Source organism: Seriola dumerili, unplaced genomic scaffold (assembly GCF_002260705.1).
Source record: "Seriola dumerili isolate Sdu_G_001 unplaced genomic scaffold, Sdu_1.0 BDQW01000169.1, whole genome shotgun sequence".
Taxonomy (NCBI): Eukaryota; Metazoa; Chordata; class Actinopteri; order Carangiformes; family Carangidae; genus Seriola; species Seriola dumerili.
Window position 1 is genome coordinate 1077464 of NW_019174424.1, and position 14089 is coordinate 1091552.

Sequence of the window (14089 nt, forward strand, 5' to 3'; positions counted from 1 at the left end):
CACACACACGAATGGGAAACATACAAGTAACTAAAAAGCTTCTCTGTGAGATTCACACCTATACCTGAATTCAAAAGAAACAGAAACAGCCACTATGTATATTTAAACAACAGGAATATTTTGACACTTTCAAACAGCTTGGCTCCTGAGTCGATAAGGAAGGCATGCACAGATATATATCAAATATATGAAAACAACAGATCAAATCTCTTCTTCCATGGAAGAAAATAAACAAACCAGATAAAAACACAATGAAAGAAAAACATTTACCCCCTCTACTTACAACCACCCTCTTGCAAACACACACAAACACACAGTCACACTCTCCCAGTATGCAAAACACTCACCGTGTGTGAAGTGTGTATATGTGTGTATGAGTCGTCCCCTGCCGAAGTGCAGCGCTCCAGTGAGAGGCCAAACTCTGCTGTGGCTCTGGAAGCTCCCTGCCTGCCCCTCCCACCTAGGCCTGTCATGTGACTCAGCATGCAAGGCAACAAGACACACCCACTTCCTTCAAATAACCTCCCCTCTTCACCAAAAGTAGAAGAAAAAAAAAGAGAAAAAAAAAACCTTCCAACCTCTATGCACCATAAAGTAAACTTTAGCAGAGATTGTGTGGAAGTGAGGAAGACAGTGCACGTGTATTTTGTCAGAAGCCGTAGAGGAAGAACAATTACTTAAAGAGAAGATGGGTTACAGAGAAAAAAAAAAAAAGGCAGGGATTATGTGTGTACGTTTCTACACTGAGACTGAGTGCAGCCTTTGAGCCAGCTGAATGTCCCTCTCCTAAACTCCCAGGATTATTTACAACCCTAATTACCTGGCCTGACCCTCTCATCTCCTCTCCAGGCTCTGCATTCACCACATCCCACTCATTCCTCACACACAGACCTGAGACACTTCACATCAAACCACTGGGATTCCCTTTGATATTACATAAGGTGGTGCTCTGAATAATTTCGCTTTTAGTTCAAGATACTAACAAACACTTTGGACTATGAGTCAAAAGCCAAGTTACACTTTTAGAGGAAACTGTTTCATGTTTCAGACAGTCTTACGTGGTGCAGAGTGGGCACAGGCTATGAAGACATTTGTTCTTTCTGAAAAGGAGAAAATGTTAGAAAAGCTGGGAGAAGAGGTATTGCATAATTCCACCACAACTAAGCTGTTTTGGCAGTATTCAATAACATCGACACACACACAAATGCAATCAAAATAAAAACATTTCTGGCATGTTGTAAAAATCAGTTTATAAATCACTGAAAAGCTATGATCAATTTCAGAGCGAACACAGCAACATTTGACAATGCACTCATTTGTAATCTTTTAAAAAACAAAGCAATAAAAAACATCACCAGGTTTTCCAGCATCAATATATAATATGTTAGAACAGTTGCAGATTTTTGTTGAATAGTCAGAAATGTAGCCATCACTTATTTTTTAAAACCTGAGAACAAACCAATTACTTTGTCTGATTACTGTTCTTATGGAGTTTGTATATTTGTGTGATTAAAGAGGAGAGGAAACAGCTGTCTTCAGCCTCACAGGAAGTGTAATTATACACCAGTGCAGGGCTTGAGTGCAAACACACACACACACACACACACACACTCACTCTAAAGGCAGCACCTGCATTCCTCGAGATGAAGAGTCATGTTCCTGAAAAAACACACAACAGGCTGCAAAGATGGATTTGTTTCATGTCATTACACAGACTTAGTTGCCGAGATGAACCCCTTCTCCGGGTGCACGTTGGCACCTCAGTGTGGAATACCTGCTACACCCAATGCAGCATTTATACCATACCCATCCAACCAATCTGAAGCATTGTCGTGGACCTTTAAAATTCTGCACTATAAACACACAAGATAAAAAACAAACAAACAAAAAAACAACATACAAACACTGAAGACTGTGTAAGTGTGATCAAACCCTGGTCTTACCAAATATGGAGTTAAAATAAACCATTGTACTCAGTGTTACAAAGTGGGAAATGGTACATCTCCCCCAAACTAAGGCCCCCCTCTCTTAAAACCTTTTTTTCTAAACCTTCTCTTTTCATTTCCCTCTCTCTGAAAATCTACTTAATCAATAAAACCCCTTGTTTTAAACTGAATATGCATATTCAGCTTTAGAGTGATACTATAATGTAGATAGACCTGACAGGAGTTACTAGTGGGTTTAGAAGCTTTCTGCTCTCAGCAAGTGGGGTTTTTAAATCACCTCAGCAGCAGCCCCGTCTCCGTGTACTTAACAGCATATCCTCAGTTGAGTTTTCGAAGCCTAGATCTTCTTTACAAAAGCAGTTTATGATGCAGACATGACCATAGAAGGATATTACACAAGAACATGTTACTCCTACCGTACAGTATATCTTTACTGTGCCAGAGATAAACAAGCCACAGTGTAGTGAACTGAAAAAGAAAAAAAATTAATCTATCTCACAGACCACAGAAGCAACCAAATGCAACATGCCTGTTTCCTCTTTCATTCAAGGCAAAAACAAAAATGAATGCCCAAATTTAGTCAATTTACTACAGTATCCTCATCTGTGATTTTGTGTCATGACACAGTTGCTCTCCTGTTTAAAAAGAGAGACTGTTACAGGGCTGAACAGCTTTGTGCAAACCATCACTTGCCAACTTGGAGCTCTAAACACAAACTTTTCCTCTTGCCCGTTTCCCACATCACCGCCTCTCTGGAGCCACTCTCTTTTACTCTCTTTATGTTTCACTAATAACTTTCTCTCTTTCTGTGTTCTTTCTATTTTACACCAAACCCTTGAGTTAACCCTTTCTCTGAGCTCCCCAGAGTGTAAAACTATGTCGCCCCCATAATCACTGACGCCCAACATACCACATTCACTGCAAGCTTTAGCTCTGTGTCAACCCTTAAACTATGAAAGCTGACACAGGACTTTACAGATGTTATTAATAGGTTAAGATGGACCTTTTGTAAGAAAAAAAATAAAAGATTTTCTTTCCCTCCCCTTCCAAGTTTCTTCTTAAAGACGCTGACTCCTGAGTGAACCCTGTGTGCATGCAGTGTGAGCCAACCGTCATTTGTTTGATCCGACATAACTTGGCGTGCTCCTTTATTAACAGAGTAGCTGCCCTGCTGGGGACATGGTCTTTTCGAGATAAAAAGATCTTCATTTTGAAGAGACAGGGTATGTGGCGACAGAAAGCCAATGGCAGCGGCTGATGTTTCTGGGCCGCGCTGAGCCAAGATGGTGTCATGTATTGGCAGGCGGAGTATAGGGCTGCCTGGCTGACCCCTGACAGCGTTCCTTGCAGCTGTCCAAGGTCTTTCATAAGACAGAAACATGATGGATTTTAGCAGCATGAGTCACTGGGTGCATTATATTAAGTGCATTACTCGGTTCTTTTTTCCCTCTACAGAAAATGTACAGTGAAAGTTATGAAGTTTATGAACATTTGTGAATATATTGTAATTACATCAAAGGGAAGACAGGGACATATTATATCAGCACACTTGGAGGAGTGAGAGATAAACTTGGGTTGGTCAAATCCTGTTTCAGTAGAACAAAAAAAAACAAACAAAAAAAAAAAACCTGAATGTTCTGAAATATCACTGAATGTGTGATCTTTAGCTCCACTGCATGTTGAGGTATTTGAGGAGTACAGCAAGAAATAAACAGACAAAACAAAAAACAATAAAAAGCACCATAGCATCATTTTACAGCTTCGCTTGTATGATGATCTTGTGCTGCCCATGTGAAAGATGTGGGTGGTGACCACAGAGAAACTAAAAGTTTCCTTTGTGTGTTTTTTTTTTTAAATTCCCTCTCTCCCTTGCCCAAAGGGAGTACCAAAGCCTCCATACAGGATATCAAGATAAACTTAAATGTGTCTCTGTGTATGTGTGTGTATGTAGGTGTCAAATGAAGCCAGTTCTCTAGGAAATACTTGCTACTTATAGCAAACAGCCGAATGAGACCACTCACTGCTCTGAAAACAGTGTTTGCAGCCTCACATTGGCTCCTCACGTTTAACCATGGTATGTGTGTGTGTGTGCGTGTGTGTGTGTGCGTGTGTGTGTGTGTATAGAGCTGGACAGCTGATCTGCTGTTTGATGTGTTCCTAATTGTAAACTATAACAGGCTTTAAATGCAGTACTGACACAAAGCTTTTACACGCTCCAGGCTTGATACCTTCCAGGTGAGTGAAGCCAACTACCTGTGCGACAGCGTCTCCTGCTGGTTGCTGGTAGGAGTTGCAGCAGTGAATTTAACTGGTCCTGGTTCTACAATCACATGAGAGGTACAGATATGAGTTCAACATACTATTTTTATTTGGTATCAGCGATTTTTGTTAATGCTTATATTTTTCCAACAGTCAAACTAACATTTTGTTTCAAATGTCTTGAAAAGGGCAACATGAAAGAGTTTCAACTTGTTTGCACGGGAATTTGCACTTTTACTCTATATAAAAATAAATAAATAAATTTAAAAAACGAAGAAAATATCACTAATTTTACAGGCATATGACCGGTTACTTTTTCCTTTCTTGAATACAGAAGGAAACTTGATCCAAACTGCTATATCAAACTTCCCTGGAGCAATGCTTGTTTCAGTTTCATTTACAAGGAAACTGTGACCTAAAGGGAGTTACGACTGCTCTCATACAAACAAAGAGATCAGATACATAACAGTAGCAGACTTACAGAGGTGAGTGCTCTTATATTATGATTGCTAGCTGTTCATTTACCTTGGCTTCATTTAGCTCGGTCTGCTTTGTGAAGGTTTCTTTACTTAGAAAGGCACGATGCAGCTGACAGGTTGTTTGGTTAGATCTGTAGTAGCTTACACTGCGCTCAGTCAGTCTTCCCCTGAAACCTTTGTTGTGTCTGAGAACCATGTATCTGAGTACACTTATGAAATAGAATTGAAGAATAAATTCAGCAACAGATGCACATATCCACCAACATCCACTTTATAGCCTTTAACTACTTTGTTTCATATGAATTGTGTTATGATTACTGATTAATCAAACAGGATTAATAGAAAGATAATTTGTTATTATTGTTTGACATTTCTCAAGTGATATCAAATGTTATTTTTTAGTTTGCTTAGAGTTATAAAATTGACAGTTTTACCTCACTGTAAAAAAAAAAAAAAGAAAAGTGAAAATGTCAGTTTTTAACTTTTAATAACTTTTCAATGTTTTACAGGATAATGGGGATGTCAAGAAGAGTCACAAGTTGCTGTGTAGCTCTGTTCCTTACCCTGACCTCTGTGTCAGCTGTGAAAAAGCTCAGTTCAATCAATGATTTGAAGAAAATCAACTTTGGCAAATCTTTGCCCAAGCACAGTCTCCTGCTGCTCCACTGGTTTGCCAACATTGTTGAAATTGACAGAAACAATGTCATACATTTAACCTTTGATCCAAACAGAGATTATGGCTCACACCATTATGGCAACTATGAGGAGCTGCTGGACCGACTACCTCCCGCACACCAGTACTACACTGTTGGCAATCTCTATGAAAACACTGCTGAGGAACTTCCAGATTATGTCGTCGATCCCCCCGCAGGATATGCAGGAACAAACAGGGACCGGATCATCTTCAGAGTTAGGGAGCAGAACACAGGATGGCAGAGAATAGACAGAGTGTACCTCACACAGCATTATGATCCAGCTCAGACGTACGAGATCAGTATTCACCTTTTAAGAGAAATCAGAGAGTTTTCTGTAGGACAAAACCAGCGGTCACTCACATATCTAAGAGATCGCTTTGGAGGAAACGCTGATGACTTCCAATTACAGGACATCAGAAACACATGCGGTCAACTTGCTTGCCTTGGACTGCTGCTGTTTATTGTGCTCCAGGAAAAGTACTCCTCTAACCAATTCAACTACAGACCTCAGCATGCGGCAAGAAGAAACACAGACACTGATTTCGTTGTCAACTTTTCAGAAAACACACAAAACGCCCATGATTTTGCTGATACTTCAGACAACGGCACATGCATCTGTACTTGTGTTAGTTATTTATTGATTTTTTTGTTATTTGTCATTGGGATTGTCATTTATTTATCATCAGGTATGAGAAGATGACAAGAACATGTTCCTAGATATTGTCTAAACCAAATTGTGATGGAAATGCTTTTCAATGATGATGACCAGGAAACCAGCGGGACTTAAGATGAGTGAGAATCAGGCTGTTATGACAGCTCAGTACACCTGGTTGACGGCAACAGGTTGCTCTATTATCCTGTTGTATGCTTTGTTTTGAATCCATATGTTTAATTAATTGTGTATTATATTAGTTTATTTTGTAAACACTGTTCAGTTAATATTGACATGTACGCTTATTATGACATGCCTGTGATGAATGATCAAGTACTGAAAAATCACTGTCATGAAGGGCTGGGAGTCTTAAGGGTTTTGGTTCAGCCCAATCAGGCAGTGTAATTTATTTCAGGGTGTTTTTGCACCTATAACTTGTTTGCTCTGGTCTGAGGTCAGTTGATAACTTTGTGAACTTGAGCATTTTCCCCTTGGTTAAGTTTCTTTTTACAGAGACAGAAATCCAAGTGAACCAAAATGCACTGCTACAAACCATGTGAAAACGTTCACTTTTCTTGTTGGTCAGATGTTGTCTGAGGCAGGAGTAAGACATTAAATACAGGAAGAAGGTCCTGTGTTCTAGACTAGTGCATATATCTGAGAGAAACATTGCTATGCTTCATTCTGCAGTTAACTGTTACCAGGGGTGGAAGTAACGAATTACATTTACTCACGTTTCTTTAACAAAGTCTTTGTACTGTCTTTGTGTACTTGTACTCTTGGGAGTATTTTCAAAATCAGTAACTTTACCATTTCTTAGTATGTCTTAACTTTGCTACATTTAAATATGAAATCGTTCCCGAGTAAAAACAAAAGTCACATGATGAAGTTATGATTAACTGTGTGTGAACGCAACAAATGAAGAGTCAAATCAGCAGCAGAGAAGAAGCTGCTGATTTGATGCACCACCCGACGACCACGGCAAGTGTCCCAGATCAAACACACCTGAATGTTTTCTTGCCGTTAGTCAATGCATGATTGCATATTGACACCTTAAATGTCAATACGACAACTTTGACTATTTCATTTGTTTTTATTAGTTCTCTAAAGGCTTTAGTGATGATCAGATCTTCAAGTGCTTAAAATGTGTGTGTGTAAATAAACCGGATTATGTGAACTGTGGATATTTTATTTCCTCTGGGGGAAAAAAGTATTGGAGCGTTGTTCTGCTGGCTCTGGCTGCACTACACCTGTGTGTTAGGTTAACGTTATGTTATCCTATGGGTGAGAGAGAAGGAGGAGTGACCAAAAAAGCGAGTGTGTCCCTCATTGAGTTCTATTTACCAACATATAAAGCACCAGCATCAGACACTGAACTAAATGACGTGTTCTGTCTCTCTGTCTCTGTGCTTGCGTGTTGAAAGCATCAGTTATATGCAATTATATACGTTACACTGTGGCAGGCAAATTCAATTTAGTATTAATTTTATATTACAAATAATAAGTAACTACATTAATGGGAAAACGAGTCAAATATTGTCAGACTGAATCTGAGGTGGTCTGGGTCACATGTGTCCACATTCTTTTAGCAGTGTAAACGCAAATGCATCCTGGGCCACACTGAAGGGCCGCCTACTTGTGTTTCATAGGCCCTGTTAAGACCTGGTATTAACATCCGTCTCAGTGATCCGATCACAAGTGGACAGCTCTCAGTTCGTCAGTTCACACCTGGCTTTAAAATGCATCTCCACATGCGTCTTGATTGACCACTTGTGATCTGATCTCACTTCCCTGCTTTATATGCAAGGCTGAAAAATGAAGTGGACACGGAAGTAACAAAAACTGCACTTCTTGAATGGCTCCAAAAGCGAGTCAATGCCCATAGACTCCCATGTTAAAATGCCCAACTTTACAGCAGAAATAAACATGTTTACAGCCTGGTACAAAAAACAGTTTTTTGGATAGCGATGACGGAACGGCCCACTCTGAACTTCAAAACCACTCTTCAGAAACCCTTAGGTGACGTCACGGAGGCTACGTCCATCTTTATTTACAGTCTATGGACTGAGCGAGCGAGCGAGAGAGAGGGGCACGGCGGGGTTATTTGCATATCAAGCGGGGAAGTGAGATCCGATCACAAGTGGTCAATCAAGACGCATGTGGAGACGCATTTTAAAGTCAGGTGTGAACTGACGTACGGAGCTCTCCACTGTGATCGGATCACTGAAGACGCGCGTTAATTCTAGTGATGATTGATTAAGCTTATTTTAAACATCATCGCGATATGAACTTGGGCAATAAACTCATCGCAGAAGACCGGCTGAATACACGATGAATTAGAAAAAAAAAAATGTATTTGCTGTCCTTCATCACACCACCTGTTCGACAAGATTTAAACATGAAGAAAAGCTACATTTTCAACATCTCCATCCCCGCGGTTTGTTTTACACGAGCGCAGCGTGCTTACGTTAACCTAATAGTGAACGGTTATAAACAAGCTAAAAGGGAAAACTTTGGTTGGTAGACTGTTGCTATCATTTGCCACAAACTTTTGTGAACTTATAGGCCAAGCCAGCCACTTGTGTTTCATAGGCCCTGTTAAGACCTGGTATTAACATCCGTCTCAGTGATCCGATCACAAGTGGACAGCTCTCAGTTCGTCAGTTCACACCTGGCTTTAAAATGCATCTCCACATGCGTCTTGATTGACCACTTGTGATCTGATCTCACTTCCCTGCTTTATATGCAAGGCTGAAAAATGAAGTGGACACGGAAGTAACAAAAACTGCACTTCTTGAATGGCTCCAAAAGCGAGTCAATCCCCATAGACTCCCATGTTAAAATGCCCAACTTTACAGCAGAAATAAACATGTTTACAGCCTGGTACAAAAAACAGTTTTTTGGATAGCGATGAGGGAACGGCCCACTCTGAACTTCAAAACCACCCTTCAGAAACCCTTGGGTGACGTCACGGAGGCTACGTCCATCTTTATTTACAGTCTATGGACTGAGCGAGCGAGCGAGAGAGAGGGGCACGGCGGGGTTATTTGCATATCAAGCGGGGAAGTGAGATCCGATCACAAGTGGTCAATCAAGACGCATGTGGAGACGCATTTTAAAGTCAGGTGTGAACTGACGTACGGAGCTCTCCACTGTGATCGGATCACTGAAGACGCGCGTTAATTCTAGTGCTGATTGATTAAGCTTATTTTAAACATCATCACGATATGAACTTGGGCAATAAACTCATCGCAAAAGACCGGCTGAATACACGATGAATTAGAAAAAATAAATTTTATTTACTGTCCTTCATCACACCACCTGTTCGACAAGATTTACACACGGAGAAAAGCTACATTTTCAACATCTCCATCCCCGCGGTTTGTTTTACACGAGCGCAGCGTTAACCTAATAGTGAACGGTTATAAACAAGCTAAAAGGGAAAACTTTGTTGGTAGACTGTGGCTTCATTTGCCACAAACTTTTGTGAACTTATAGGCCAAGCTATAGGCCAAGCTATAGCCCTCCCCCCAGCAACGTTACCTGCAGCAGAGGGAGAAGGACCTTTGTCTGCGTTTTCCCATTCAGCTTCGCACAGCAAAACTGTATGCACACTTCAATATTTGTTCATTTATCTCAAGTAATATCGTCATCGTAAAATTTAACAGTGTCATTGCACATCGCAAATTTTCCTCATATCGTGCAGGCATACCTGCCATGTTATTTGACCAAAGGTGCATGCCGGGTCTGGCTAATACTAAATCCTAAATTGTGAGGAGCGCAATGAGACAGAGAGGCAGAGTGGACTGGTTATATTTTGCAGTGAGAACTAGCAGAGAAACTAGATTTAGAGCAGATTAAGGAGGACTTTGCGGTGCATGAGATACAGAGTGACATTCAGACAAGTATGTGCAACACTATACAGCATCAACAACTACTGCGTTGCTTAGCAATGTAGCGTTCTGTCAGTTTATCAGCTGCAGTCACTATTGAGTTTGTTGTTTATACATCTCTTTTTCTGCTGCTTTATTCTTTTGTTACTTCTATAATAAGTGACACAAGTGGGTTCTGCCGCATACCCGGATACAACGTACACCTGGCTACAGGAGCCATTTAGTTCAAACTGTAGTTAATAACAGTGCAAACTCTACTATCTTTGCAGGCATTGTCATAAAGCTGTGTCAGTGATTCTGCTGTTTGAAACAAACTTCCTTCCTGTAACCACTAGCAATGCCTGTTCCCCCGGTTTCATTTATAAGGAAATGAAAATTACAACTGCTCATACACAAACACAGAGATCAGAAACTTAAAACCAGCCGACTAAAACAGGTGGGTGCCCTTATTTTCTCATAGCTTTAGGTTTTACCTCGGCTTCCATTCAACATCATTACTGAGCTGTTTGTGCCTAGTCTTGTTTGTGAATGTTAGACTTAGAGACAATGCATCTGACAGTTTCTTTTATTAGATTTGGACTAGATCAATCTGTGCTTGGCCAGTCTTCTCTGAAATCTTCTTTTTATACGTGGAGAAACACATTAGTGTTTCCAAATTCAACAACAACATAAATACATCCACCAACATCCCCCTCATAGCCTTGAAACATTTAACTTCTTTGTTTCTAGGAATTGTGATTATTGATTAATCAAACACAGGATAAATAGAAAAATAATTTGCTATTATTGTTTGTGTTATTTAGTTAGTAGTTGTTAGCAGTTTACTTAAAGTTATAAAACTGACTTGTCTTAAAACAACATTCAGGCGTTCCTCCTGTTCATACTGACAATTAAGTGATTCCTTCCTGATGCAACAATCTTAGTATAAACTTCACTCTTTGTTTTACAATTCCTCTGACAGAAATAAAAGCAATAGCAAGGTAACACCATCTGTTGAAGCACAAAGAAGGAAGTTTATACTAAAAGGACTAACTTTGCAATGTAATCACTGGTTTTAATTTGGTAAGACTGCTGAAACCTAATATTAGCTTCAGATGAAATAGATGTTTGCAAAGAAATAATCCTATCACCCCAACTGCTCTTGCCAGTATTAGCTGGAGGAACAATAACAAAAAAATGTTTTAATTCTATCGTTTTAAGACAGAGTGGAAAAATTGTGAACCCATGCTTTGTGAGTTAAAATGATGTCATCATTGAAAAGCCTAGAAATAAAATAAAATTATCAATCATGAAAATAATTAGATGCATCCCTCATTACTAATAAATGTATGGATTGAGAATGTAGAGTACAAATTGAAAATTCAACTAAGGATTTTTTCAATATTGTTACAGGATGATGAAGATGTCAAGAAGAGTCACAAGTTGCTGTGTAGCTCTGTTCCTTACCCTGACCTCTGTGTCAGCTGTGAGAAAGCTCAATTCAATCAATGATTTGAGGGAAATCAACTTTGGCCAATCTGTGCCCACACACAGTCTCCTGCTGCTCTACTGGTTTGCCAACATTGTTGATATTGACAGAAACAATGTCATACATTTAACCTTTGATCCAAACAATGAAGATTATGGCTCACATCATTATGGCAACTTTGAGGGGCTGCTGGAACAACGGCCTTACGGACATCAGTACTACACTGTTGGCAATCTCAAACAAGACTCGCCCAGGCGACTTCCATCTTATGTCCTCCATCCCAAGGCAGAGTATGCGGGAAGAAACAGGGACCGGATCATAATCAGAGTCAGGGATCAGAACACAGGATGGCAGAGGATAGACAGAGTGTACCTCACACAGCATTATGGGGCTCCTGAACATCCGGGGACATATGATCCAGATCATACCTACGAGATCACGACTAACCTTTTAAGAGAAATCAGAGAGTTTTCTGTAGAAAATCGGCAGTCACTCATGTTTCTCAGAGATCGCTTTGGAGGAAACGCTAATGACTTCCAATTACAGGACATAAGAAACACATGGGGTCAACTTGCTGGTCTTGGACTGCTGCTGTTTATTGTGCTCCAGAGAGGGCGCTACTCGAACCAATCCAACTACAGACCTCAGCAGGCGGCAAGAAGAAACACAGACACTGATTTCTTTGGCAGCAGACAAAATCATGGGAATGCTGATACTTCAAACATCTGTACAAACATCTGTACTTATATCGGGGTCATTTTATTTTTATTAGTTGTTATGATTGTCATTTCTTCATCAGATATGAGAAGATGACAAGAGATGAGGGAGAGCAAGTTCCTAGATATTGCCTACACAAAAGTGTGATGGAAATGCTCTTCAATGATGACGAAGACATGGAAGCCAGCAGGAGTTAACATGAATGAGAATCAGACTTATGACACCTCAGTAGACCTGGATGATGGCAACGGGTAGTTCTACTATTCTGTTGTATGCTTTGTTTTGCCTCCATATGTTGCATTAATTGTGTACTTTATTTTCTTCATATTGAGATATAGGCTTAGTATGACATGCTTGTGATGAAAGACCAAATATTAAAAAAAATCACAACTGTTTGCAATGAAGCGCTGGGAGTCTTGAGGGTTTCAGTTCAGACTAGTCAGTCAGCCAACTTTATCAGACTATAGGATCATAGTAAAAACTCAGTGATCAGCACATCTTCCTCACCAAGAGCTGAAGGAGTCATCAGTGATTGAAGGTGGTGAAGTGTTTGTTCTGACTGAAAACCTGCAGAAGCTGACCTCAAGAGACATCTGCTGTAAATAACGTTTGAATGGATCTTGAATTTTTATTTTTTTATTTTTTTTTAAAACAACATGGCAGTTTTAAGCTTTATTAGAGGTGAGGTCTAAGGGGTTGTATTTCGCCAAAAACACATCTGGACATTTTGAGCTTTATATATTTCTATTTAAAAAAACTGCAGTTAGGTAATAACTTCACAAATTCTGCTCTGGTACAATCATAAACCTACAGATTTTATTCTTGCAACAATGTCATGCTCCAGCACATTTAATCTAAAAGTAGTGATTAATTGCTGCTTCATCCTGTGTCTGATAAACATGAAGAGAATTTAAATAGCTCTGATGTATAAATGAAACAAATGAGTGAAATGTGCTATGGCCTCTTAAGAACAACCTTCTGTAATTATATATTAGCTTTTGGATTTAAAAAAAAAAAAAAAAATCAGGAGTGTATTTTACATGATTTGTATTCTTTCTGTAATGCTGAAAATGGTGCATTTATATACCACACACTGCTTTGTTTGGTCTGTAAATAAAGTCTATAAAGCTGACACATTTGATCATCTCTTCATACCATTTCCTCAAGAAGCCCAGGTCAATGTGAGGAAGAATTCAAATACAGAGGGAAACTCTTGTGTTGGTCTTTGTGTTGATGAATTTACTTATTCAAGTTCAGTTAGAGCAGCAACTCGCCATTACTTTCTTTATTGAGTAATCATTTTAATTATGTTTTTAACTAATCAATTAATCATAAGTAAAAGTAAAATAATATAATAATGAAACAATCGTAATAATGGCAAAAATGTTATCATCAAGGTGACATCTTCAAACTTGTTTTGCCTGGCCAAAAGTCCAAAACTCAAAATTTGTTTATGAATGGAAATATATTGGGGAAAAATTTGATTAACTTCCAATAGAACAAACTGGGTTTGCTGGTGAACAAGTGGTCTAAAACCACCACATACTTGGGTTTGAATCCAGCTGGGACCTTTTATTGTATGTCATCCCTGTTTCTCACTCTAGTGTTGCTTTCGTCAACGAAAATTATGACTAAATATCTTCGTCAACGAACCTTTATCACGTGACGAAAACGAGACGAGACGCAACGTAAATGCTGGTCATGTGACGATAACTATAATTAAATATATAATGCAATATTGTTGACGAATAAAAACAAGACTAAATGTGGTTTACAAAATAAAAACTCTGCTAAAATGTCTCTTCATTTTCGTTGACTAAAACGAGACGAGATGAAATGTCATAACGTCATTTCGACTCGTTTAGTCGAGTTATTATTATTTTGCAGTATTTCTGTTTCCTGTGTCTCACTTCATCAGGTCGCACTGCGCCGAGGCATGCGACATCACTTCCTCAATTCCCACTCGCGGGTGTATGTGTA

General features: G+C 39.4%; 2 protein-coding genes across 6 annotated transcripts in view; one reads left to right on the forward strand and one right to left on the reverse strand.

Moving 5' to 3' along the window:
- Positions 1 to 14089, reverse strand: part of LOC111227068 (septin-9-like) — an 81156-nt gene that overhangs the window by 22634 nt on the left and 44433 nt on the right. The window contains exon 1 of one of the 5 annotated variants that reach the window (XM_022752451.1): positions 4731 to 5018. The exons of 3 other annotated variants lie outside the window; for them this stretch is intronic. The gene's annotated coding sequence lies outside the window, so the exon portion shown is untranslated. Of the gene's footprint in view, positions 1 to 347; positions 420 to 4730; positions 5019 to 14089 lie in introns of those variants that run through there. One more of the 5 variants, XM_022752450.1, reaches the window with a different exon arrangement.
- LOC111227070 lies at positions 10300 to 13420 on the forward strand. Its single transcript, XM_022752455.1, has 2 exons — positions 10300 to 10360; positions 11317 to 13420. The coding sequence occupies exon 2, from the start codon at positions 11318 to 11320 to the stop codon at positions 12203 to 12205; it is 888 nt and encodes a 295-aa protein (XP_022608176.1). The 5' UTR covers positions 10300 to 10360; position 11317; the 3' UTR covers positions 12206 to 13420.

Excerpts from the sequence above, each read along its gene's own strand:
- LOC111227070 (XM_022752455.1), top strand. The coding sequence starts at position 11,318 with ATGATGAAGATGTCAAGAAGAGTCACAAGTTGCTGTGTAGCTCTGTTC.